At 51.3% G+C, this 23,787-nt stretch overlaps 1 protein-coding gene across 3 annotated transcripts; it reads left to right on the top strand.

Moving 5' to 3' along the window:
- The first annotated feature begins 862 nt into the window (after positions 1-862).
- Positions 863-20,730, top strand: NCAN (neurocan). Of its 3 annotated transcripts, none has more exons than XM_045778364.2 (15): positions 863-935; positions 1,839-2,252; positions 4,056-4,230; positions 4,341-4,468; positions 5,021-5,314; positions 6,188-6,769; positions 6,967-7,452; positions 7,513-8,454; positions 12,311-12,427; positions 13,369-13,482; positions 14,824-14,982; positions 16,012-16,094; positions 18,163-18,307; positions 19,050-19,232; positions 19,485-20,730. In XM_045778364.2, the coding sequence occupies exons 1-15, from the start codon at positions 863-865 to the stop codon at positions 19,628-19,630; spliced, it is 4,041 nt and encodes a 1,346-aa protein (XP_045634320.2). In that variant the 3' UTR covers positions 19,631-20,730. The 3 variants fall into 3 exon arrangements, with proteins under 3 accessions (XP_045634320.2, XP_087722774.1, XP_087722773.1); XM_087866648.1 differs by having other exon boundaries at positions 6,967-7,696; positions 7,736-8,454; XM_087866647.1 differs by having other exon boundaries at positions 6,967-8,454.
- The last annotated feature ends 3,057 nt before the right edge of the window (positions 20,731-23,787 follow it).

Raw genomic sequence — 23,787 nt, 5'->3', positions numbered from 1 at the left:
TTATGGGCGAGGCCAACCTGAAAAATGGGATTTTGATCTTGGCTGTGTAAAGGTCAATAATAAGAATAACAACAGCTCAGGGGAGCCTGGCTGGCTCAATTGGAAGAGCATGTGGCTCTTGATCTCGCGGTCATGAGTTCGAGTCCCACATTGGGTGTAGAGATCATTTAAATAAATAATTTTTTAAATAATAATAACAAAAGCTCAGATTTACTCCTTCATGCCAAGCAGTTCTAGGCATTTTATGTTTATTTATTTTTAAAGATCTTATTTATTTATTTGACAGAGAAAGATAGCGAGCGCACAAGCAGGGGGAGCGGCAGGGAGAGGGAAAACAGGCTCCCCTTGGAGCAGGGAACCTGATTCAGGGCTTCATGCCAGGACCCTGGGATCATGACCTGAGCCGAAGGCAGATGCTTCACCGACTGAGGCACCCAGACGCCCCAGTTCTAGGCATTTTATATGTATTGACTGTATTTACGTATCTATTCTTTCCAACTACTTGATGTTATCCCTTATCTAACCTACAAAGAAACCAAGGCACAGAGAAGCTAATCTACTTTCTCCAGGTCACACAGCAAGGAACAGGCAGAGAGACAACCTCAGGTCTGATTCACTCCAGCACCCATGCTTCCGACTGTGAGACTTGACTGTTGGGATTCTGAAGTCAGCTGGTCCTGGGTTTAGATCCTGGATCAGACCTTGCTTGCTGACTGTGTGACCTTGAGTCACACAATAGCCTCTCTGAGCCCCGGTTTCCAGATCTGTAGAGTGGGGGGACTTGGTCCTTCCACACTGACTTTCTGGGAAGGTTATACTCACTTCTATTCTCCCTCTCTCTCCATCTTGTTCCAGGTCCAGGATGGGGGCCATGTCTGTCTGGGCCTCGGGCCTCCTGATGTTCCAGATGCTGCTGTTTGTGGCTGGGGAACAGAGTGAGTTGGCTAATGGGGTGGGAGAGGTTGGGTTCTGGGATGCTGACAAGATGGGGAAGCTTTTTAACTCTAGAGCCTTCTCCTGCTGGCTCTCTGGCTTGGTCTGGAGAACAAAATGAGAATAGATGAAAAAGGTCTTTGAACAGTCAAAAGCGAACAAGACACCTGAGAGGTTATTTTTAGTCATTGCCAGCGGAGGCTGGAGGTTCCTGCCTCTCACTGTTTTGCTGAGATGAGCTAAAGAGAGGGGGGAAAAATGAGAATAGTGCAGAGATTGATTAGTGATGTCTGCCGTGGGTGGGGCAATGGAAATAAGGTATGTGTGACCCTCCTTGGCATCTCCCCAGTGGTGGTTAAAAGCCCAGGTATTAGAAATGCTTCCTGATTTGCTCTGTGGTCTTAGGAAAATACAATGATGTGTCTGAGATTCAGTTTCCTCAACTCCCCCAAAACATGATGAGATATGGCTACCTCTGCCTATGGTTAGGAAAATCAAAAGAGCTGATTGCTATGTATAAAGTGTCCATTATATAGAAGGTACTCCACAAACACAAACATTTCCCTTCTAATGGCTGTCTCTTACTTAGCTTTTGGGGAAACTGTGACTCAGAGAAGGACTGTGACTTTCCCATGGCCACACAGTGAGTCAGTGACAGAGTCAAACCCTTGGCCGTCAAGATCTGGATTTTGAGTGGAGGCAGAACTCTGAAGGGATCTGACCCTATTACTCATCTTTTGCTCACAGATTGGGGTGCACGTCACAGATCCATTGACTGCGTTATGATGTTGTAGGCAACCTACCCTCTCTGGCTTCAGTCTCCCTACCTGTAAAGGGAGGGAAATAGCAGTCTCTACTGGTCCTTGTCTTTGAGTCAGGTCCTCTTTCCACATTCTCCACTCCAGGCACACAGGACGCCACTGCTGCTGCCTCCGCCACCATCGACAAGGGGCTCCACATGCAGAAGGTGGGGTCCGGGTTGGTTCGGGCCGCGCTGGCAGAGCTGGTAGCCCTGCCCTGTCTCTTCACCCTGCGGCCATGGCCAGGTGCAGCCCGAGAAGCCCCTCGGATCAAGTGGACCAAGGTGCGGACTGCATCAGGCCAGCGGCAGGACTTGCCCATCCTGGTGGCCAAGGACAATGTGGTTCGAGTGGCCAAGGGCTGGCAGGGACGCGTGTCACTGCCCGCCTACCCCCGGCATCGGGCCAACGCGACACTGCTACTGGGACCACTGAGGGCCAGCGACTCTGGGCTCTACCGCTGCCAGGTGGTGAGGGGCATCGAGGATGAGCAAGACCTGGTGCCCCTGGAGGTGACAGGTCAGTTGAGGCCAGGGGAGAGAACAAGGCTGGGAGGGGGTGGGGCTGAGCCTGCAGCTCACCCACAGAAGGTCACCTTAGAGATCACTCCCAGAACAATGATTCTTTTCGATTTTTCTGATAAAGTCCCAAAGAAAGTCTCGTCCAGCACTACCCTTTCTATAACACTTCTCTCTTAGCTAAGAGAGAGCAGCTTCTGGTTCGGTTTCTTGTGGACCACGGTATTTTATAGGCTTTTATAACTTTAAGTCCCTTTCATGGTTACCTACTTTCACATAAGACAGAGGATATTGACTTTCTATTTAAAATAGGAATACAAATTTCCTTTTACAATAAATTTATATTTTTAATACAATAAAATAAATTTATGTTTTAAGGAGTGAGGTTTTCTCTTTAAAGTCAATTGAAAAAATATATTAATAAAATATATTAAGTAAATATAACGGTCCTCAAATACCAGTTTAACCAACTCCTGTATTAAATTCCTTCTGTTGAAATATCCAGTGTTTCCTTTTTCCTAACTGATCAAGGTGAACAAAACAAAACAAAATTTTTTTTTTGATGATTAAAGCAAAGTCCTAGAACAGGGTAAGGCACGGTAGGTGCGCAAAAGGTAATTGACATAGGACTCAGTGAATGATTGTTGTGTGGAAAATAGCCTGTGGATTCTTGCTGGGAAGTTGCTTTCCTTTAACCTTTGTTGGCCATGGGCAAGTCCCTGCACCCCCAGTCTTCCCCCATCCAAGTGTCTCACTGCGTATTTTATGGGGTCAGCCACCTATCCCTTTTCTAAGGCTTTCCTGCTCAAAACTGATAAAGCTTGAATAAGACTGGTAAACGATGAAGGAAGTAAATCCCACCTCCGGGCTTGTTCAATTGATTCATTCGATTAAACATTTATTGAGCACCTACCATATGCTAGTCTGGTGCTGGGAATATAATCATAACTGAGATGCAGCTGTTGCCTTCCAGGAGCTCGGATAAAATAGAATAAAATGTTTCATTCCTTTGTCTTGCTCAGACATTTCTTTCATCCCTAAATAAGAATTGCAGTCACAGTGAGCCCATTGTCGGTGTTTCACATCCTGACTTGCATGTCACCTCCTCTAGGAAGTCTTCCATGACTCCATTTCCGGGCTGGGCAAGAAACACTTGATCTCCCATTGTCACCTGTGCTTCCCCGATCAATGCATGTACTTAATCTTTCTCTCTCTCTCTTTTTAAGGTTTTATTTTTAAGTAATTTCCACACCCAGTGAGGGGCTTGAACTCACAACCTCCAGGTTGAGTTGCATGCTCAACCAACTGAGCCAGCCAGGTGCCCCAGCATGCACTTATTTCTTAAAAGGCAGAATCTCTCTCACTCTCCATGCCTCCTGTCACCTCCAGGACCTAAACCTGGGCATGGAGAGTGCTATATTTGGAGTTAGATCATCCCGGGTATGAATTTTGGCTGTGCCTCATACTGGCTGTGTGGAACTGGACATGTCCCTCAACCTCTCTTAGCCTTAGTTTTCTCCTCTGGAAATGGGGATAATCATAGTGTTGTTATAAGATTTCAATGAGATCCTGTTTATAAATGCTTTTTACATGGTAAACATTTGACAGATTGGAGCCCTTTATGGTCATTGTTATCAGTTCCCTTATCTAAAAATGGAGGCATATCAGTCTGGCATGGCACAGGGCAACATAGGGGGGCAGGTCTATTGTTATCAAACTGGGAGAAGAGGCATTCTGCAAGAGGGAGGTCTGTTCTTGAAGATCCTGGCATAAATCAGCCCCTATCCTGGATGTTCCCCCACAGGTGTTGTGTTCCACTACCGGGCAGCTCAGGATCGCTATGCACTGACGTTCGCAGAGGCCCAGGAGGCCTGCCGTCTCAGCTCCGCCACCATCGCAGCCCCACGGCACCTGCAGGCTGCCTTTGAAGATGGCTTTGACAACTGTGATGCTGGGTGGCTCTCTGACCGCACTGTTCGGTGAGGGGGTACACAGGGTGCAGACATGGAGACCTAGCCCCTGGGGAAAGATGGTCATCGGGGGCCCCAGGTGCACACATTTGAGAGGGACCCCCTCCTTGTCTTGTCAGGTATCCTATCACCCAGTCCCGTCCTGGTTGTTATGGCGACCGTAGCAGCCTTCCAGGGGTGAGGAGCTATGGGAGGCGCGATCCACGGGAACTCTACGATGTGTATTGCTTTGCCCGTGAGCTGGGGGGTAAGTCTGGGGCTGGCAGGACACTCCCACCCCACTTCCCTGAGCCCCAGTTACCTCCCCAATCCCCATGCCTCCCTAAGTCCTTGCCTAGCTCTCCTAAGTCCCATCCCTCTCTAAACCTGCAGCCAGTATCTGGGCTCACCCTTCTCTGAGCTTTCCTTCCCTCCCGGAGCCCCTCTCCTTCCCTGTGCCCTTTCCCTCTAAGACCCCGTCCCTTCTCTGAGCCTCTCCCCTTCCCTGGCCCCTCTCCCTCTTCCTACCCTCCTCTTCCTCTCTGAGCCCCTCTCGCCAAGCCCCTCCGTTTCTCTGAAGCCCAACACACTGAAGGGCCTGAGTTACCTTATTTGTAAAAAGAAGCTGAGGCCCTCCTCTTAGCACTGCGTGAGAGGTAAAGACTTCGACGGCACCGGATGAGCACAGCTGTGGCTGTCGCCGCCTGGTTTAGCCACCACCCAAACCCGGCCAGGCAGGGGTTTCGAGGGGGTCCCCCTTCTCGGGCTCCGGGGGAGGATCCCCCAGGCCCTCGTGACGTTCGCCCGCGCCATTCCGCAGGCGAGGTCTTCTATGTGGGCCCGGCCCGCCGCCTGACACTGGCCGGCGCGCGCGCCCAGTGCCGCCGCCAGGGTGCCGCGCTAGCCTCGGTGGGACAGCTGCACTTGGCCTGGCACGAGGGCCTGGACCAGTGCGACCCGGGCTGGCTGGCTGACGGCAGCGTGCGCTACCCTATTCAGACGCCGCGCGGGCGCTGCGGGGGCCCAGCCCCGGGCGTGCGCACAGTCTACCGTTTCGCCAACCGCACCGGCTTCCCGGCGCCCGGAGAGCGTTTCGATGCCTACTGCTTCCGAGGTGCGTGTAAGGGCAAGCCCCGAAGTTACACACCCTGGTCAAGGCCACGCCCCTGGGAATTTTGGTTTCTAGTGGAGGCGGAGCCCAGAGGGAGGAGAGACCCTTGGAAACAAGGTCTGCGATAAGCCACGCCCTCGGGTGAAGGCCACGCCCCTGATGCTGGCCTTTCCCTAGGAGCCCCGCCCTGGGGGTAGGATCGCGGCCGGAGAAGCCAAGCTCTGGCGGGGGAGTTCTGTTTAAGGGGTGGGCTATATCTCATGAGGTCTCTGAATGATACGCTCCTGGGTGGAGCATATTTTAGCCGGAGGCTTGTGCACAAGTATCCCCTGGGGAAGAAGTGCTACCTTGATTTGCCCTGGCCCCTGGGCAAGGCCACACCTCCAGGGACTAACATGACCCTGGTCCTTGGAGTGGGACCAAAGCTTCAGAAGCTGCAAACCTGACTCCAAGGACGTAAGTCTAATGTGCAAGGGGGAAAAATATCCCTTTGTAGGGAGGCAACGCTCATTAGGAGCTTCCTCTCCCTAGGGGATGAGTCCCCCCCCCCCCCAGGTTTGATATGCTCCCATAATTGGCCACTGCCTGAGCTTTACCCAGGAGCCAAGTTGTCTCTTGACCCCTTACTATGACAGTTGACTGACCTTGACAGTGGGCCCTAGCCCGAACAGTGGGAGTGATAACTTCGCACCTCCCTCTCTCAGTCTGGGGGATCCCAGAAATCACCCAGAAGTTTCAGACAGAGGGGCACAGAGAGACAAGGATACAGAAGGTGTATATCTTGTGCCGCAGCATGCTGGAGTGGGGGTAGACTTCAGGTAGAACTTCCCAGCTAGCCCCTGGACCTGACACAACCTTTTCGGCTTTCTCTCACAGCTCATCACCCTACACCACATCAACATGGAGACCCAGAGACCCCCTCATCTGGGGACGAGGGGGAGATTCTGTCAGCAGAAGGGCCCCCAGCCCAAGAACTGGAGCCCGGCACTGGGGAGGAGATGGTCACCCCCGCCTTCCAGGAGCCTCTAGTGTCCAGTGGGGAGGAAGAGCCTCTGATCTTGGCAGAGAAGCAGGAGTCTCAGGAGACCCCCAGCCCTCCCCCTGGAGGCTTCACGCTAGCCTCAAGGCCCTCCCTGGAGGCTGAAGAGGTGTTGCTGAGCACAGCGGGCCCCAGCCCTAGCACTGCAGCGGGCACCCACACGGAGGTGACTCCAACTGGCCCCATACCCAGGAGGAGGGGACGCTTTAAAGGGTTGAATGGGCGCCACTTCCAGCAGCAGGAACCCCAGCAAGGCCTGGAGATGGGGCTTGAGGCTGGCACCCAGCCCCCGACCCCAGAGGCTGCTGGGAATCACGTGGAGCCTCCACTGGCCACCGGAGCCACAGATGCCTCAGGGAATAGCCGGAGCCAAAGCCCCTGGGCCGTGCTAACCAATGAGGTGGATGTGCCTGAAGCTGGTGAGTGGGGTCCGGGGGGAGGTGGGACCTGCCTGGGGGTCTCAGGGGGATGCGGGAAGAGGCTCCAAATCCCAGCTGGGTCCCCAGGCCTCACCAAGCCTCAGAAGCCCCCTCTTCCTTGGGCCTGGAGCCCAGGGGACTGAACAGAAGGAACTGCTGAGAGATAACTTGAATTACCCTTGTTGATACTGTTGCAGGTTCCCCTGGTGGCAGGAGCCCCCCAGAGCCCTGGCTGTGGCCCCCAACCGCGGTCCCACCTAGCATCCCAGGCCCCAGCAGGGTCCTTGGCCTGAAACTAGAGGAAGCCAAGGGCCCCAGTGTGAGGCCAGCCACCCCTGACCTGCCTGGGTCCCCCTCAGAGGCCACTGTCCTGGCACCCAGCCCCTCAGAGGGCCCCAGCCCAGCCTCCGGGGAGGGATCCCCCATGGTCTCTTCCCCAGACCTCCCTGTCGTGGCCATGCTTCGTGCCCCGAAACTGTGGCTACATCCACACCCTTCGCCCCTCCCCACGCAGGCCGAGAGGGTCAAGGGGGATAGTGAGGCCATGGCCGCTGGCTCACCCTCTCCTGCCTCAGAGACTGAGACTGTCCCTCAGGACCCCGTCCATCCAGAGGTGCATTCCCTGTCCTTCTCCTCAGTCCCAACAGGACAGGGTAGAGAGGCCACATCCCCAACAGTCAGCAGCCACAGAGCAGGAGGTCCAGTAGCTTCTTTGCAGACAGCCACAGACATGCAAGCTGGAGCCAGTCCTAACTCTCCCAGGGCAGACTTTGGAGAAATTGGGGGCACCAGCCCTATGGGGCTCAGCAAAGCTGAACTCCCCGGATCCAGCCCACAAGCTTCTGTGAACGGGAATGTGGCAGAAGATTTCACCCCCACTGAGACAGCTACTGAGCCCACAGGAGTGAGAGACATCTCGGGGTCTGAGTCTGGGGTCTTCAGCACAGCGGAAAGCCCCAGTTCCAGCTCTCAGGCCACCATGGACGAGGGACAGGGCACGTGGCCCTCACTGCACAGTGAGGGGCTGGACTCCCACCCCTCATCTGCACCCTCGGGGGGCCCCAGGGTCTTATTGATTTCTGGGGTCACCCCGAGTTTGGAGCCTTGGGCTGCTCTAAATGGAGAAGCTATGTTGGGGCCCATAGATTCCACAGCCACACTGGACCCCAGTGATGCTGGTGGGATCTGGGAACCTGGATCCCACGTGGTTGAGGGAGCCAAAAGCCCCGCCTTGAGCCCTCAAGTGGCTGTGGATTCAAGCATGGCGATGTCCCTCTTGCCCCTGGACCAGGGGGACAAGGTTGGGGTCCTGGCCATGTCCACAATGACCTCCTCAAGCTCCCAACCCCATCCAGAGCCGGAGGGCCAGACGGTGACCCCAGGAACACTGGGAGCCTTGGCCCCATCACATGACAGCAGCACCCCGGGGGAGCCTCTTTTTCCTTCTTGGACACCGACGGCAGCCAGCGTGGACAGCGTGGACAAGCCTGCTTCAGTTTCCTCAGGAGAGCCTACAGTGCCGGGGGACTCCCCCAGCACCCCTCCTCCTGCCTCTCTGGGCCCAGAGGAGTTTGAGCTGGAGGTCCTGGCAGGGAGCCCAGGTGTGGAGAGCTTCTGGGAGGAGGCAGCGAGTGGAGAAGAGCTGACCCTGCCAGGGACCCCTGCAAATGGGAGCGCAGAGGAGGGTGAGTTCAAAGCTTGTGACCTCATCCAGCCCACTGTGGTCAGGGCTTGGGGACAAAGGGCTGGGGAGCCCAGAGCTGGGAGGAAGGGTTATTCACGGGGCCCGGGAAGGTTTCTAGCAGGGGATGATGTTGGAGGTGGGAGCTCCTTAGGCAGAGGTGAATTGCAGAAAAGGTGTTCCTGGAAGAGGCACCAGCTGGGCAAAGGCCGGGAGGTGAAGTTGCACCTCTGTTTTGATGCACAGGGAATAAGGGGGGAATCATGAGGCGTTGGATGGAGTTAGAGCTGGGGAATGAGTCCAGTCAACAAATCATGCTTACGTTCACGCTGAGCCAGACGGTGCTGCGAGATACTGGGGTCTGGCCTTCCCTGATGCCTCGGTCTGGGAAGACAGAGCTGGACGCAGACACCCCCAGGTGGGGCTGGAGGGAGGAGGTGTGGCAGGAAGGGTTTTTGTTCAAGTGGGAATTGCCAAGTGGAATTCAGTGGTGCGGATCGTGGGGGGCCCTGAGCCACAGGGAAAGTGGGCAGGAGGGGTGGGCATCACCCCCATCTTATAGAGAGCAAAATAAGGCTTAGGGAAGTATGACTGCCTCCTAGTCAGCGGCCAGACTGCAGAGCCCCAGTCTGTGGAAGCCTTAACCGCTCTGTGTCCAGTGGAGTCCAGAGAAAGCCGAGTGCCCGGCTCTCCTGGGGCCAGGTCTGCCCGCCAGCTCAGCCTGCAAATGCTGGCTTTTTTTTTTTTTTTGGTCAATTGAACTTTAAAAAAAAAGAAGAAGCAGCAGCTAATTAAAAGACACTTTTTCTGAGTTGCAAAACACTCTCATTAACACAACTGGTTTTACACTTGCTCCTTTTTTTGAAGGCAAAGTGTGGCGGTGCTGCAAATAGCCGGTGCAGGGTTTCATCTCCCCCCTCTGTCACCTCTGGGCTGTGTCCAGGACTCATCCTCTTTTCCCAGTGCCCAGGAGGCAAGCGGACTCTGGGCAGGGGCGCAAGCATGAATAAAGCGTGATGCCTACTGGTGCCTGCTGCATGCCTGGCTTGCTCTGAGCTCCTTCCTGGATTCAACTTGGTTAATCCTTATAATGTCCACGTGGAACAAATTCTAGCAAGATCCTTACTTTACAGATGGAGAAACTGAGGCACAGGGAAGTCAGGTGACTTCAGCAGCATCATGCAGCCGAGAAGGGTAAATGATAAGATTTGAATCCAGGCCATCTGACAACAGTGTGTCTCGAACACTAGGTCGTACAGTGCTTATTTCATTGGTATCAGAAACAAACACCCGAGGTCTTGGGGAAGGGGTGAGCTCACCCAGAGAAGGAGCGGAGAAGAGACTGGTGGTGGGGCGTGAGCGGGGGGATGGAGGCTCAGAGCCAAAGGAGCTAGAGAAGGGGGTGGTCAAAGAGGCAGGAGGGCAAACCATGGATAGGGGTGCTAAGGAAAGTGCTTTGGGTGGAGCCCCCAAGACCACAGCTGCGTCTGTCTTGGACTCCGCTGGGTTCTTGGCTCCAGACTGAAGCCAGCGGCAGCCTGGGTGGAAGGAGGCAGTCAGCGCTGGGGGAGACCCAGGCGCCTACCCACCCGCCCGCTTGTAGCAGAAATGCTAATGAAGCCAAAAATAAACGTAGCACCAGTGAGCGACTGAGTCACCGCCAGCCCGTGGGTAGGTGTCGGCAGCTCAGGGCACCTGGTGGGGCTCACGCGTCCCAGAGCCAGGCAGCCCCATGCGTGTGCGCACACGTGCTGGGGTGGTACCAGGGATGGATACAGCCAGCCACAGGCCCCTCTGGCCATCCATGGGCCCCTCTGGCCGTCCACGGGGGCGCATGCCATCACGCCGCGGACAGGCGCCAGCCACTACAGAAGAGCCAGCAGCTACCTCCATTCAGTTAACAAGCAATTATTGAGTGCCTGCTGTGTTTCAGTCCCCATCTGGACACCAAGTCCCTTGTCCCCTGGAAGCTGACATTTTAGGGTGACATTCTAGAACTTTCCCAATGATGGAAATGTTCCGGAGTTATGCTGTCTCATATGGGAGCAACCAGCCACGTGTGGTGACTGAGTCCTTGAAATGTGGTTCGTGTGACTGAGAAACTGCGTTTTTACTTTTATTCCATTTTAAATTAAACTTAAATAACTATATGTGGCTGCCATGTGGAACATCACTGCTCTGGGGGAAGGCACAGGCAAGTAACGATGATCCTAGTAAACAAGCAAATTATATTGGAGGTGAGAAAGTGATATGGGCAAAAGAGAAAAGTAAAGCAAAGGGTGGGGGATGCCAGGGGGAGTTTTCTAGTTGTGGAAGGGGGCGGGGTCAGAAAGGCCTCTCTAACTAGATGAAATTTGAGCAAGCCGGAAGGAGGTGAGGGAAGAGCCACGCAGAGATCTAGGGGAAGAGCATTCCAGGCCCAGAGGCAGAGCCGTGCCTGGCATGTAGTAGGAACAGCAAGGCCAGTGTGGCTGGAACAGAAGGAGCCAGAGGAAGAGAGGAGGAGGTAAGGCAGGGAGATGTTGGGAAAAATCACACAGGGCCCTGTGGGCTGCAGTGAGGACTCTGGCTTTTCCTCTGAGGGTAATGGGGAGCCATGGAGGGATCTAGGCAGAGGAGGCATGTGACCTGACTCAGGTTAACATAGGCTATCTCTGGCGGCTACGGGGAGAACAGCCGGTGGCGGGTGACAGCAGAGATCAGACCAGGGAGGAAGCAACTGCTTATTACCGTCTCAGTTTCTTGTGAGGCCCTGCAACAGGCAAAAACAGAAACAAATTCTAGATTATAGGGGCCAGAAAGAGGGCCTTAAACTGGGCTTCCAGAGCCTTGGAGGCCAGTCTTGGTTCTTGTACTGTTCTGCTGTGTGACTTTAAGCCAGGCCCTGGTCTTCTCTGGGTAATGGTTCTAGTGTCTGCAGTGGAAGATGGAATGCTGCCTTGACAAGGGATAGTGGTCGGCCTGGGATGGGATGAGAGTTCTTGCTCTGCCCCTCCCAGGCCCCAGGGTGGAGACCACCCACCAAGGTATCTGGGCCTCAGAGAGGCTGAAGGGAGAATCATTTGCCTCCAGGGAAACCCAGCTGATGGGGGGGGGGATGGTGGGGGAGGGAGACAAGGATAGTATTTCTCAATGCTCCCTGAGTGTCTAGTCCTTACCGAGCAATGCTGAGACCGCTCAAGATGCCTCAGGTTGATATAGATGTGGCATTGTGGTCGGGACTGGGAGAGGGATGAATTGTTTTTATTTCTATTTTGTAGATGAAGCAACTGAAATTCAGAGAAGTAATTTGTCCAAGGTCCCTAGTGAGTGGCAGACCCAGGGACTGAACTAACTTCTCTGATTCCAGAGCCCATGGTTATAACTACTATAATCCACCACCTCTCTATACTATAACCACTGAGGTTGCATCAAAAAAGATCGAGCCACCAGAATGAGGGAGGTGATGATTCCCACTATTGCTAGTGCTGCTCATACCCCACTTGGGACCTTATGTCCACCTCTGTGCTCCAAACTGCGAGAAGTACAATGACCATCAGGGCATGTCCAGAAGAGAGGGACAAGTCAGGGAGGCACTTACACCCACGTTCCAGGAGACTTCCAAAAAGAAGCTTCAGGAAGCCCATTCCAGTTCAGGCAGTGTGTGTAAGCAGAGTGCTTGTGCAAGAGAGGCTCTGGGCAGTTCCTGGGGGGAGTAAGCTCTTCATCACAGGAGCGTGCAGGAGGAATTGGTAGCTGTCTATTGGAAGTTATAGAGGGGTTTCCACAGAGAGGGTTTTGGGGAGTCTTAGGTCTGGATTCTGGGAAGGCAGACAACATGGTGGCCTGCCTCCTCTCCACACTGCCTGTCCATTCTGCAGCCCTCTTGGATCCGTGCGAGAACAACCCTTGCCTGCATGGGGGCACTTGTAAAGCCAACGGCACCATGTACGGCTGTAGCTGTGACCAGGGCTTCACCGGGGAGAACTGTGAGATTGGTGAGTGCCCCAGACTCAGGCCCGGAACCTAGACTTGCTTGAATCCGAGCCCTGAGGTCTACCCCAGCGGACATCCCCATGAGGACTCAGGGATGAGTCACAAGGCTGGCTTCAGATGCTCCTTTCTCCCCCCGCCCTCTCCTTGGGTCCAGTAAATCAGCCCCAGTGAGCTGAACCAGCACCAAACAGCTGAACTCTTGTCCTGGGGACCAACGACCCCAGAGCTCAACACAGGAAATATGACAAATTATGAAATCTTAACAATAAATATAAACGATACCAGTCTCGAGCTCTGCACATTACCTCATTGACTTCACAACCACACTACTAATTATAGAATTATAACAATAAACATAAGCGATGTAATTTCTTGAGCTCCTCCACTGACTCTCCCTTATAACCACCCTGAAAAGGTGCTATTTTTATCACCACTTTGCCAAGGTTAAAATGAGCCCAGGGAGGGGAGTGACTTGCCCAAGTCATACGGATCTCAGGCCCTGTCTACACAGAAGTTGTTAGGGGAGCTCAGATATCTAGCTCCACCTGCAAACAGTGCCCTGCCTCTGCGCATGTCCTTGCAAACGCGCTGGAACTCGGTTTCCCTCAGTTCCACATTCCGAAAAGACCCTCCATCTTGGACATTCTGCGAGTCTGTTTGCCAGAGTGTAACCTCCACTGTTCGGAAGTCCAACGGAACATGCCTCGCACCCTGGCTCTTGGGCGGCCCCATGGCATCTGCTCTCATTAATGCTAATTCATGTTAATCATGTGAGGTTCCACTCCCTTGACCTCCAGAGTCGTTGGGCCATCTGTGCAGACCACGGTGGCTTCACTCGGGGCCAGGATGGATGGTAGGATCATGACCTCACCCTCTACCTGGCTCCTTGTGGGGACCGGGAGGCGAGGGGTGGCTGACCTCTGACTCAGTCCCACCCCTCCAGATATTGATGACTGCGTCTCCAGCCCCTGTGAGAACGGAGGCACCTGCATCGATGAGGTCAACACGTTCGTCTGCCTTTGCCTCCCCAGCTACGGGGGCAGCCTCTGCGAGAAAGGTGAGTCTCTACCAAGACCCCGGAAATAGTACCAGGAGTGGGGTTGGTTGCTGGGCCGCACATGCCCTTCCCATGCTTCAGTCTCCGTCTCTGTTTCTATGGCCATGGGTTGAACGGATGGCAAATTGTTGTTTTGGGATAAAACTCATATAACATAGAATTAACCTTGGGGTGTACAATTCAGTGACGTTCGGAACATTCACGATGTTGTGCGATCACCACCTCGAGTCATGTCCAAGACATTTTCGTCACCTCGATAGGTTGTCCGGTATCCATGAGCAGTCACTCCCCATCCTCCTCCCTCAGCCCCTGGCAGCCACTAATCCACTTTCTGTCTATGGATTTACCTGTTCTGGACGTTTCATATACATGGAATCCTGCCCCGCGCGTCATTTTGCGTCTGCCTTCTTTCACTCAGCGTGATGTTTTCAAGGTTTATCTACGTTGTTGTGCGTATGAGTCCGTGCCGTGTTCCTTTTTATGGCTGAGTCACACTCCTCTGTAGGGACTGACCGCGTTCTCTTGATCTGTTCATCACTTGGTGGGTATTTGGGATTTTCCCCCTTGTGGTTAATGTGAGCAGTGCTGCTGTGAACATTCACGTATAAGTTTTTGTTTGGTCACCAGTTTCTCGCCCGCCCCATTCTTTTTGGTCATACGTGGCTGAAGTGGGGTGGGTCACACGGCAATTCTGTGTTGAACGTTTGGAGGAACTGCTAGACTGTTTCCCACAGCGGCTGCACCATTTCACATTCCCACTGGCAATGTACAAGGGTTTCAGTTTCGCCACATCCTCGCCAACCCTTGTAAAATTATTTTCCTTTTTAATTTTTTTAAATTTTAGCCATCCTAGTGGGTGTGAGGTGGTGTCCCCTGGTGGTTCTGTTTTGTGTTTCCGAATGACTAATGATGTTGAGCATCTTTTCATGTGTTTATTGGCCATTTGTATATCTCTTTGGGAGAAATGTCTATCCGAGCCTTTTACCAGGAGAGAAATTTTAGGCCACACTGAGATCCATTTCCTGAGTTCCCAGGGCCACACCGAGGGTGTAGCCAGATCAGAGAAGGAGACATCAGAGTTGGGATGAGAGGAGTGGGTGTAATGATCTCTAGTTGAATGTCTTCCTGCAACAGAGAAAGAATTGAATATGGGAGGGGAGAGATGACTGGGTTGCAGGGGGGGGCAGAGCCTCTGGGGGATGGGGACAGAAAGAGGGGTGATCTGTCCCCACAGTGACCTCAGGTTTGGCCCTCTCTCTGGTGCATTGGCTGTGCTCATGGCCAGCAGGGTGGGGCTTGGCCCAAGGCCAATATCCCTCACACTCTCATCCCACCTCCCAGACACGGAGGGCTGTGACCACGGCTGGCACAAGTTCCAAGGCCACTGCTACCGCTACTTCGCCCATCGACGGGCATGGGAGGATGCCGAGAGGGACTGCCGCCGCCGGGCTGGCCACCTGACCAGCATCCACTCACCTGAGGAACACAGCTTCATTAACAGTAGGGACTCTGGGGTGGGCAGGGTGGCCCTTGCAGTCCCTTTGCCAGGGCATCCCCCTAGGGTTCTGAAGACACTACCTTTCTGACCCGTGGTCATTAATGCAAGCCCTGACTCCTTTAATTCACGTGTCCGTTTATCCACTCGTTATTTCATCTATTCATTTCATTCACTCATTCACCAAATATTTACTGAGGATGTACCAGGCACCATCCCAGGCGCGGGGACACAGCAGTGAGTGAGACACAGATTGCCCCGTCCTCAGGGACTGACATTCTTGTGGGGGCTATAGGCAAACAAAGAAATATCTAATTAAATAAGTCTATACTATAATTTACCTGGTCCTAAGTGCACAAACAACAAACAAAACAGAGCCAGGGGAAAGAGGGCAATGAAGAGGCATCTGTGATGTGGGGGATGAAATGAGGATGGAGCTCTGCAGAAATCTAGAAAAAGAGAGTTGCATCAATTAAATCTGGCGTTTATTGATTTATTAATTATCCCCGTGCCATTTGCTCATCCATCCAATTATTCACATTTCCCCCATCCCATCCCTTGTTAATTCCTCCATTTGTTAATTCCCTGGTTCCCTCCTTGTTGTTGTTGTTGTTGTTGTTGTTATTTTCTCCTCAATGTAATCGAACACATGCTTATCCTCGATGACACTCTGTGACTAATGTCCTCATTCGGTCACCTGCCTGTCCTGTCCAGCCCCGTCTGCTGGCTCTCCTATCCCTGACACTCCTTTTCTGCAAAGATCTGACGCGTCTCTGTTTATTCCTTCCTCTGGCTGTTTGTTTAAGCCACAAATCGTGGCAAGACTGGAGCCTAATTCCAGTCTTTTTCATGCCTCCCCCACCCTCCCACTCTCATCTGCATAGGCAGCGAGGGGAGCAAGGGCCTCCAGCCCACACAGAGGCTGGGGGAAGGGCTGGGGTCCTCCCTTCCCACACCTTCCACCACTCCTCCAGCCCACATCCGAGGCTGGGGGAGGGGTGGGCACCCAGGCCTCAGGATGCCCCACCTCGCAGGCTTTGGGCGTGAAAACACGTGGATCGGCCTGAATGACAGGATCGTGGAGAGGGATTTCCAGTGGACGGACAACACAGGGCTGGTGAGTGGCAGGAGCCAGGCTTGCGTCTCCCTAGAACAGTGGGATGGGTATGAGCCACGTGGGCTCTGTGCTCTGGCCTGACTTTATCCTCTTGTGCAAATCCACCATAGGTCCTTGTGGCTCTGAGATACTGGAGTTGGCAAAGGAGCTTCATTCAGCAAAGCCCCAGATCACCCTTGACTTCCCAGCCCTGTAAACACCTGGTCCACCCAGTGGCTGAAGTTATAAACCTAGGACTAGGGCCTGACGCCTCTTCTTGCTCACGGCCCTGCCCTCCAGCTGTGGACTCTAAGATATTCCCATCACCCTACAGTCTCCCTTAGCACTCACTGGGACCCCTGCAGCAGCCCCCCAACCACCTCCCCCCCCACACACACTTCCTACCTATACTCCTGCCCCTCCACCTGGCAGCCAGGGGAACTTTTTAAAAAATTGTGGTGAAATTCACATAACATAACATGTTAATACGTAACATAAAATGAATCATTTTGAAGTTTTTTTTTTAAGTTTTTATTTAAGTCATCTCTACACCCAACGTGGGCTTGAACTCACAACCCCAAGATCAAAAGTCTCATGCTCTACCGACTGAGCCACCCGGACGCCCCTAAAGTTTTCTTTTTTACATTTTTTATTGAAGTCCTCTCCACACCCAACACAGGGCTCAAACTCACGACTCCGAGAGCACCGAGAGCAAGGGTCAAATGCTCTTCTGACTGAACCAGCCAGGCGCCCCCAAAATTAATCATTTCAAAGTGTATAATTCAGTGGCATTTAGTACCTTCACAGTGTTGTACGACTGTCACCTTGGTCTAGTTCCAGAATATTTTCATCACCCCAAACGGAAAACCTATATACATGCGGACCTTCTAAAAATCATACATCAGATGAGGATTCTCCTTGCTTCAAATCCTCTCAGACTCTCTATTGTTCCCAAGATAAAAGTCCAGCCCTTCCTGCTGTAGAAAACAGTCTGGCGGTCCCTTAAAAAGTTAAAGTCACACAGGATTGCCACATGACCCAGAAACTTCGCTCCTAGGTAGATACCCCAAGGAGGTGAAAGCAGGTACTCAAACAGATGTTTGTACCCTCATGTCCACAGCACTCCTATTCACAACAGCCAAGCGGTGGAAACAACCCAACTGTCCATCAGCAGATGAATGGGTGGACAAAATGTGGTCCATCCCTACAATCAACACTATTCAGATACAAAGCTGATATGTGCTACAATGTGGATGCAACTTGGACACATTGTGCTCAATGAAACAAGCCAGACATAAAAGGCCACATATTGTATGATGTAGGATTCCATTTACATGAAATATCCAAAATAGCCAAATTCGTTGAGACAGAACACAGATCAGTGGTTGCCTGGAGCTTGAGGCAAGGCCGAATGAGGTGTGATTTCCAATAGGGACAGAGTTTTTGTCTGAAGGGATAAGAAAGTACTGGGGGTAGACAGTGGCGATAGTTGTACAACGTTGTGAATCGTATTAATGCCAATGAACTGAACACTCAAAAATGGTTAAAATGGTAAATTTTATGCCTCAGTTAAAAAGAATCTATCCCCTCTACTGCAGGAACTGGCCCTTGGCCACCCATTGCCCACACCCCCCAACTCCATCTAGCAGCTCCGGCCCCACTGGCCTCCGTTCTGTTCTTCAAACAGGATAAGCCCTGTCCTGCCTCTGGGCCTTTGCACTAGCTATTCCCTCTGCTTGGAATTCTGTTCCCTGCCTGCATCATTTCTATCCTTGAGTCTTCAGCTATCCCCTTGCCTCCCCAGGGAGTCCCTCCAGGACCTTTGTTCAACTATTTATTTAACAGTGACCCATGTGGAAAACAGACTGTCAGGGAGAAAGGAAGGTGGTAGGAGGGCCAAGGAAGAGGGCACTACCGCCTCGCAGCCAAAGGAAGGGTGGCTCCGAGTGCCATGGGGACCACCGTCAGGCTGAATGGTGCCCGTTGTGTAGATGGTTGAGTCCTTAAATTTGAGTGGTCTGGCCAGGGTAGTCCTGCGCTAGGCAGTGACAGAGCCTGAGCCCCCCCGCCCCGCTCCCCATTCCTGCAGCAATATGAGAACTGGCGGGAGAACCAGCCTGACAATTTCTTCGCGGGCGGGGAGGACTGTGTGGTGATGGTTGCACACGAGAGCGGGCGCTGGAACGACGTTCCTTGCAACTACAACCTCCCCTACGTCTGTAAGAAGGGAACAGGTATGCTCCTTCTCTCCCACCACTTCCCTCCTGCCTCTCATACTCACTGGTTCCTTGTTTTATGTAAGTTTCTAAATGTAAGTCAGCCCTGCCCAGTTTTCACTACAGCACTGGGTGAGAGTGCCTGTTTTTTCCCACTTTTGCCAATTCTTTGTGTTCTCAAACTTTCTGTCTTTGTTCATCTAAGTGGGGAAAAATAGTATCTACTTGTTATGGTCGTTTGCGTGTCTTTAAGGATGAGAATAACCAACTATTCATATGTCCATAAGCTATTTGTAGCTGTTTATTTTCCTGGGACCTGCTAGTTATTTCCTTTGCATAACTTTCTACAGGCTTGTTGGTCTTATTGATTCGTAAGAGCTCTTCACATATTAAGAGAACACTTACAAGCATTCTCATGTCCACCTTTCTCTGATGCTTTTCTTTATTCTTACTTATGTTTCTTTGCCAGTTTTCACGTCCTGTCTTCTTTTCATTTGCTTAGATTTATTCTTCTGTCCCACCTCCTTCATTGCCATCATGCGTAAGAATTGAGGAGGGTGGGAAGTGTCCGGGAGGTTTCTACCCCTAAGGAGCTCCTGGTTTGGATAGAGGAGATAGACACGGTCACATCTAACCACACAAGGTCACAGCTGGGCACAAGGCAGGACCTGCTGAGGGGTGTATTATTCCCCAAAAGAGAGGAAACCAGTTCAGCCCCAGATGTGGCCACTTCCCTAACTGGTGGCCCCTCTGTCTCCAGTGCTGTGTGGTCCCCCTCCGGCAGTGCAGAACGCCTCACCCATTGGTGCTCGCAAGGCCAAGTATAATGTCCATGCCACTGTACGGTACCAGTGTGATGAGGGATTTACCCAGCACCATGTGGCCATCATCCGATGCCGGAGCAATGGCAAGTGGGACCAGCCCCAAATCGTCTGCACCAAACGTAAGTGGCTGTCCTCAGACACCCCACCACAGGTTTCCAGCTATTTGTAGTCTCCAGTTAAAACATCTTATTACTACACACGTTGATCTGGCTAGATGTCTGCCCGATGATACAGCCTTGTAGAGAAGTGAGAACTTACCAGCCTGCCTGGTGTTTCCTTCATTTCTCCTTCCTCCGAAAAAGCCCACTGCATCAGGCCACCTGCCTCTCACCACTTTTGCCACTTCCTTGTCCTCCCTCATCTCCCTGCAGCCAGACGGTCCCATCGGATGCGGCGACACCATCACCACCACCAGCACCATCACCAGCATCACCACCACAAATCACACAAGGAGCGCAGAAAACACAAGAAACACCCAGTGGAGGACTGGGAGAAGGACGAAGGGAATTTCTGCTGAAGAACCAGGCAAAAGGAAGCACAACCCCCTTCCCACACCTTCTCTGGAGACTTCACCTGGGGAGACAGAGCCCAGAGAAAAACAAGAGGGTCTGGAAGCCCCTGAGCCCCAAACTACATCCCCCATCCATAACCCTTTGTAAAAAGCTCCTCTCTTCTCTTTCTTATATACACAAGGTCCTCTTGGCAGGCATAGCCAGGTGTCTGAAAAGTCAGTTCTAGTCAGGCTGAACTTTGGGAGCATCTCCCAGTGAAGGGAAGCACAATCGGCAAAGATCATTCTTTTGCACTGGTTAAGTCTTTTGTTGGCGAGGCTGACTACCACTTGTTGAAATAAGGCTTTGATGAGGGTGCAAGAGTGTATGTTTGCATTCACACTAAGGAATTGCTTACCACACCCGACATGCAGGCTTAGTAAACCGTCAGATGTCCTAAATGCAGGCTAAAGCTTTTCGTTAAGGTTGTTGGCTTTGGGAGTTGAAAGCACACTGCTTGAACTTGACAGCTGCTCTTCCTTCACCCTGGACTTGAGCCCAAGTTCCGTCTCTGGTCTTGCTGGATAAATGGAGTGTGGAACTCCCATGTGCTGAGTTTTAGGAATGTTTTAGAACAACCTCCTTCTGTGCCCTCAGTGTTAGGGGTCAGAATAGTCAGAGCAATATATGGGCAATAGAGGGAAGGTGTATTGCTTACCCTCCCAGGTCGAGTCCAGAGCTGAGATTTGGCGGTTCTGTATGTGTGGTGAATCGGTCTCACACACACAGATGAGAGGATGTTTAGGGCTTGATGAGCCCAGATTTCTTCCCCCTCCATCTCTCAGGGAGACAAAGAACCTCCTTCCTGGACTGAGGAGGTGCCAAGTTTTCTAGCTCAGTGCCCATACTCGTCCCTCAAGAGACATTGGTAGTGCCCCTGCCCTGGGTCCCTCTCTTACTCCTGCCCCATCTGTCTCCATTCATTGCCCGGCAGACTAGAAACGCTTAAAACTTGAAGTAGTGACATCTACCTGCGATCATGTTGTAGAGAAATGCACAGTGTTAAAACCAAAAACACACACACGTTTTTCTCTCATCATTTAAAAAAAGCTTTTAAGTGGGAAATCTGTTCCCCCAGATCTGCAACCTGTAAAAGAACTTTCCAGGCCAAAGGCCAGGATTCAGCTCCCTGATCTCTGGCAGGAAACACCCACAGCTTATCCTCCATGTTTTGTCCACTTTCAACTCCTCTACTCTGGGCAAAATCTGTGGATTTGTGTTAAAAACCACAATGGGGAATGGCCCTCTGCAGGAAAGAAAAATAAGCAAACATATGGTTCAAGGGTTCAGTAGAGAAAGAAATGTGTTCTTTGAGCCTATATTCCTCCTGGGGAGTAATAATCATAGTTGAAACTATGCAGTCTATACCGTGCTAAGGATTCACACACTATCTCCTTGAATCTTCTCAACAGCCCGGTGATTTTCGAACCATTGTTTCCCCATTTTACACATGACAAAACTGAGGCTCAGATAAGAGAAAGGCACTGGTTTGAAGTCACAGCCAAGACAGGAGCAAGGATTTGGTCCTTCCTCTCTGACTCCAGATACTGCTCTTTACCTTGGGGGAGGGGGTTGAAACATAATCACACTCTCTCACATGCACAGGTAGACTTAGGAAAAGATTGAGAAGTGCAGACTAGACCCTTAACCTTGACCATGGATGTCAGTCTTCCCTGCTATAGACATTATCCACTGTTCCACCTTCTAGTTATAGAGAAAGCCCAGGGATGTATATTTGCCTTCTTGCTTTGATAAATTTTTTTGGTTTAAAAAATATAATAACACATCTTCAGTAATTCATGCCATAAAATAATTTTCCTTTGGGGGTGGTGCTGGGGATGCAACTTTTTTTGGGGGGGTCTTGGTTTATGTTCCCTGCCCTTGGCCCCCTTAGTCCCTTGCTCTGCCTCCACCCCAGCTCCAGGGTGGGAGGGGTCTCTGGTCTTTTCTAAAGTGGGTGGTTTGTCTTTTAGTCTTTCCCTTTGGGATGTGTGTGTGTGTCTGCGTGTGCCGCGTGCGTGGCATGCGTGTGAGTGTGTGTGCGTGTGAACAGCTTCAGGTTCTGCTGGTTTCGCTGTGAGCTGCAGTGTTCTGTGGGTCTGTGGTATCTGACACTGTGGACATTAATGTACTTCTTGGACATTTTAATAAAATTTTTTAACAGTTCAACCTGCCTGTTACCTCCTGCGACCTTTCTTCATTTATTCACTCAGTGAGTACTTACTGAGCAACTATTATGAGCCATGTACTGTGCCGGGTACTGGGGAGATAATGGGGAACAAGACAGACATGGCCCCTGAGAGGTGGTCAAGGAAGGCTTCCTACAGGAGGTGGATAGAATCTAAAGGAGGAGTAGTGTTAACCAGATGAGGAGAGGAAGAAAGGAAGACAATTTCAGGCAGAGGGAAGAGCAAAAGCAAACATCCTCTTGCAGAAAGGACATGGGTTATTTGAGAAACAGCAAGGACTCCACAGTGTCTGGAGCAGAGAGATAGAGGTAGATAGCGGGAGGAAATGAGGTCAGAGACACAGAGCACGGATCACTTGGGGCCACAGAGGCTGCAGCGAGGACTTTAGGCTTTATTTAAAAAGCAATAGTGGCAAAAACAAAACAACATAAACAAGGTTAAAAGGTAAATGCCAAGCTTGCGAACAATTTTTCAAATCAGAGATAGAAGACTTGCCTTAATACATAAAGAGCTCTTACGAACTAATGGGAAAAAAGACTAATATAATAGCCAAATAGGCAAAGTATATGAATAAAAAGTTGATAGAAAAGGAAATACAGATGCTCTTAAACTACAACATCTACTCAACAAAATAACACACATCTTGCAAGGACACCAGGATGAACAAAGAAGAGTGTATTTTAAAAGAGAATCAAATAAATCTAGCAAGAGAGGGGACTTGCCTTGATCAATGATGACGACATACCCAAAGTGCGAATGACTTATGACTTCCTCAACCACTGCACCCGAGGTCAAAGTGGAGAATGTTTGTTCAGCCTCACACGTAATAAGAGAATTGCAAGTGACAACCACAATGAGATACTTTTTTTTTTTTACCTATCAGGTTGGTTAAAATAAAAAGTGATAACACACAATGCTGATTAGGATGTGTGGAAAGAGGCAGGTACATCTATTACTGGTGGGGTATAAATGGGCCCCACCTCTAAGAAGGGACGGAGGTCGCTATCGAAATGGTAAGTTTGACTCCTTGATTGAACAACTCCTGATATCATTCTCCAGTTTTAGTTGCACTTGTGTGAGGTGATGTGGGTACTTATTATTAAGAGCAAAACAGGGGAATCTAAACGTCTACTACAAATGGGCTACAAAAATTATGGTGCGTCCAATGAATACTCGGCCAACCTTCAACAGAATGTGGGGGTGGGGGATCTTCATATGGTGATTGAAACTATCTCAAAAATATAGCATTAAGTAAAAGAAGAATGACTTTAAAAGTATTCATGGCCCATGAATGTTTGTAGTGGCATTATTCACAATCACCAAGTGGTGGGAAAACCCAAATGTCCATTAACTGATGAACGAGTACACAAAAGGTGTTATATGCATACCACAGAATATTATTCAGCTATGAAAAGGAATAAAGTCTTGATACATGTCACAACATGATGAACCTCAAAAACATGCTGAGTGAAAGAAGCCAGACACAAAATGACACATAAGATTCCATTGATTGATTGACTGAAAGTGAGAGCGGGGGGCAGGGGCAGAGGGAGAGAGAGAATCTTTTTTTTTTTTTTAAAGATTTTATTTATTCGACAGAGAGAGACAGCCAGCGAGAGAGGGAACACAAGCAGGGGGAGTGGGAGAGGAAGAAACAGGCTCCTAGTGGAGGAGCCTGATGTGGGGCTCGATCACCTAACGCTGGGATCACGCCCTGAGCCGAAGGCAGACGCTTAACTGCTGTGCCACCCAGGCACCCCCAGAGAGAGAGAATCTTAACCAGGCTCCACACCCAGCTTGGAGCCAATGCAGGGCTCCATACCACCACCCAAAAACACAACCAGAGCGGGAATCAAGAGTCAGACACCCAAAGGACTGAGCCACCCAGGTGCCCCATATGATTCTGTTTATCTGAAATATTGAGAATAGGCAAA

Source organism: Ursus americanus, chromosome 14 (assembly GCF_024610735.1).
Source record: "Ursus americanus isolate L20-20 chromosome 14, mUrsAme1.1.p, whole genome shotgun sequence".
Taxonomy (NCBI): domain Eukaryota; kingdom Metazoa; phylum Chordata; class Mammalia; order Carnivora; family Ursidae; genus Ursus; species Ursus americanus.
Note: the sequence above shows the minus strand (reverse complement) of the source record. Positions and strands in the feature narration are given on the sequence as shown.

What these genes read in the sequence shown, in the direction of transcription:
- NCAN (XM_087866647.1), top strand. Translation starts at nt 863, where the DNA reads ATGGGGGCCATGTCTGTCTGGGCCTCGGGCCTCCTGATGTTCCAGATG. An exon ending in GGTGCCCCTGGAGGTGACAG is followed by an intron (nt 2,253 to 4,055) that starts GTCAGTTGAGGC and finishes GTTCCCCCACAG; the next exon opens with GTGTTGTGTTCCACTACCGG. An exon ending in GGTGGATGTGCCTGAAGCTG is followed by an intron (nt 6,770 to 6,966) that starts GTGAGTGGGGTC and finishes ATACTGTTGCAG; the next exon opens with GTTCCCCTGGTGGCAGGAGC.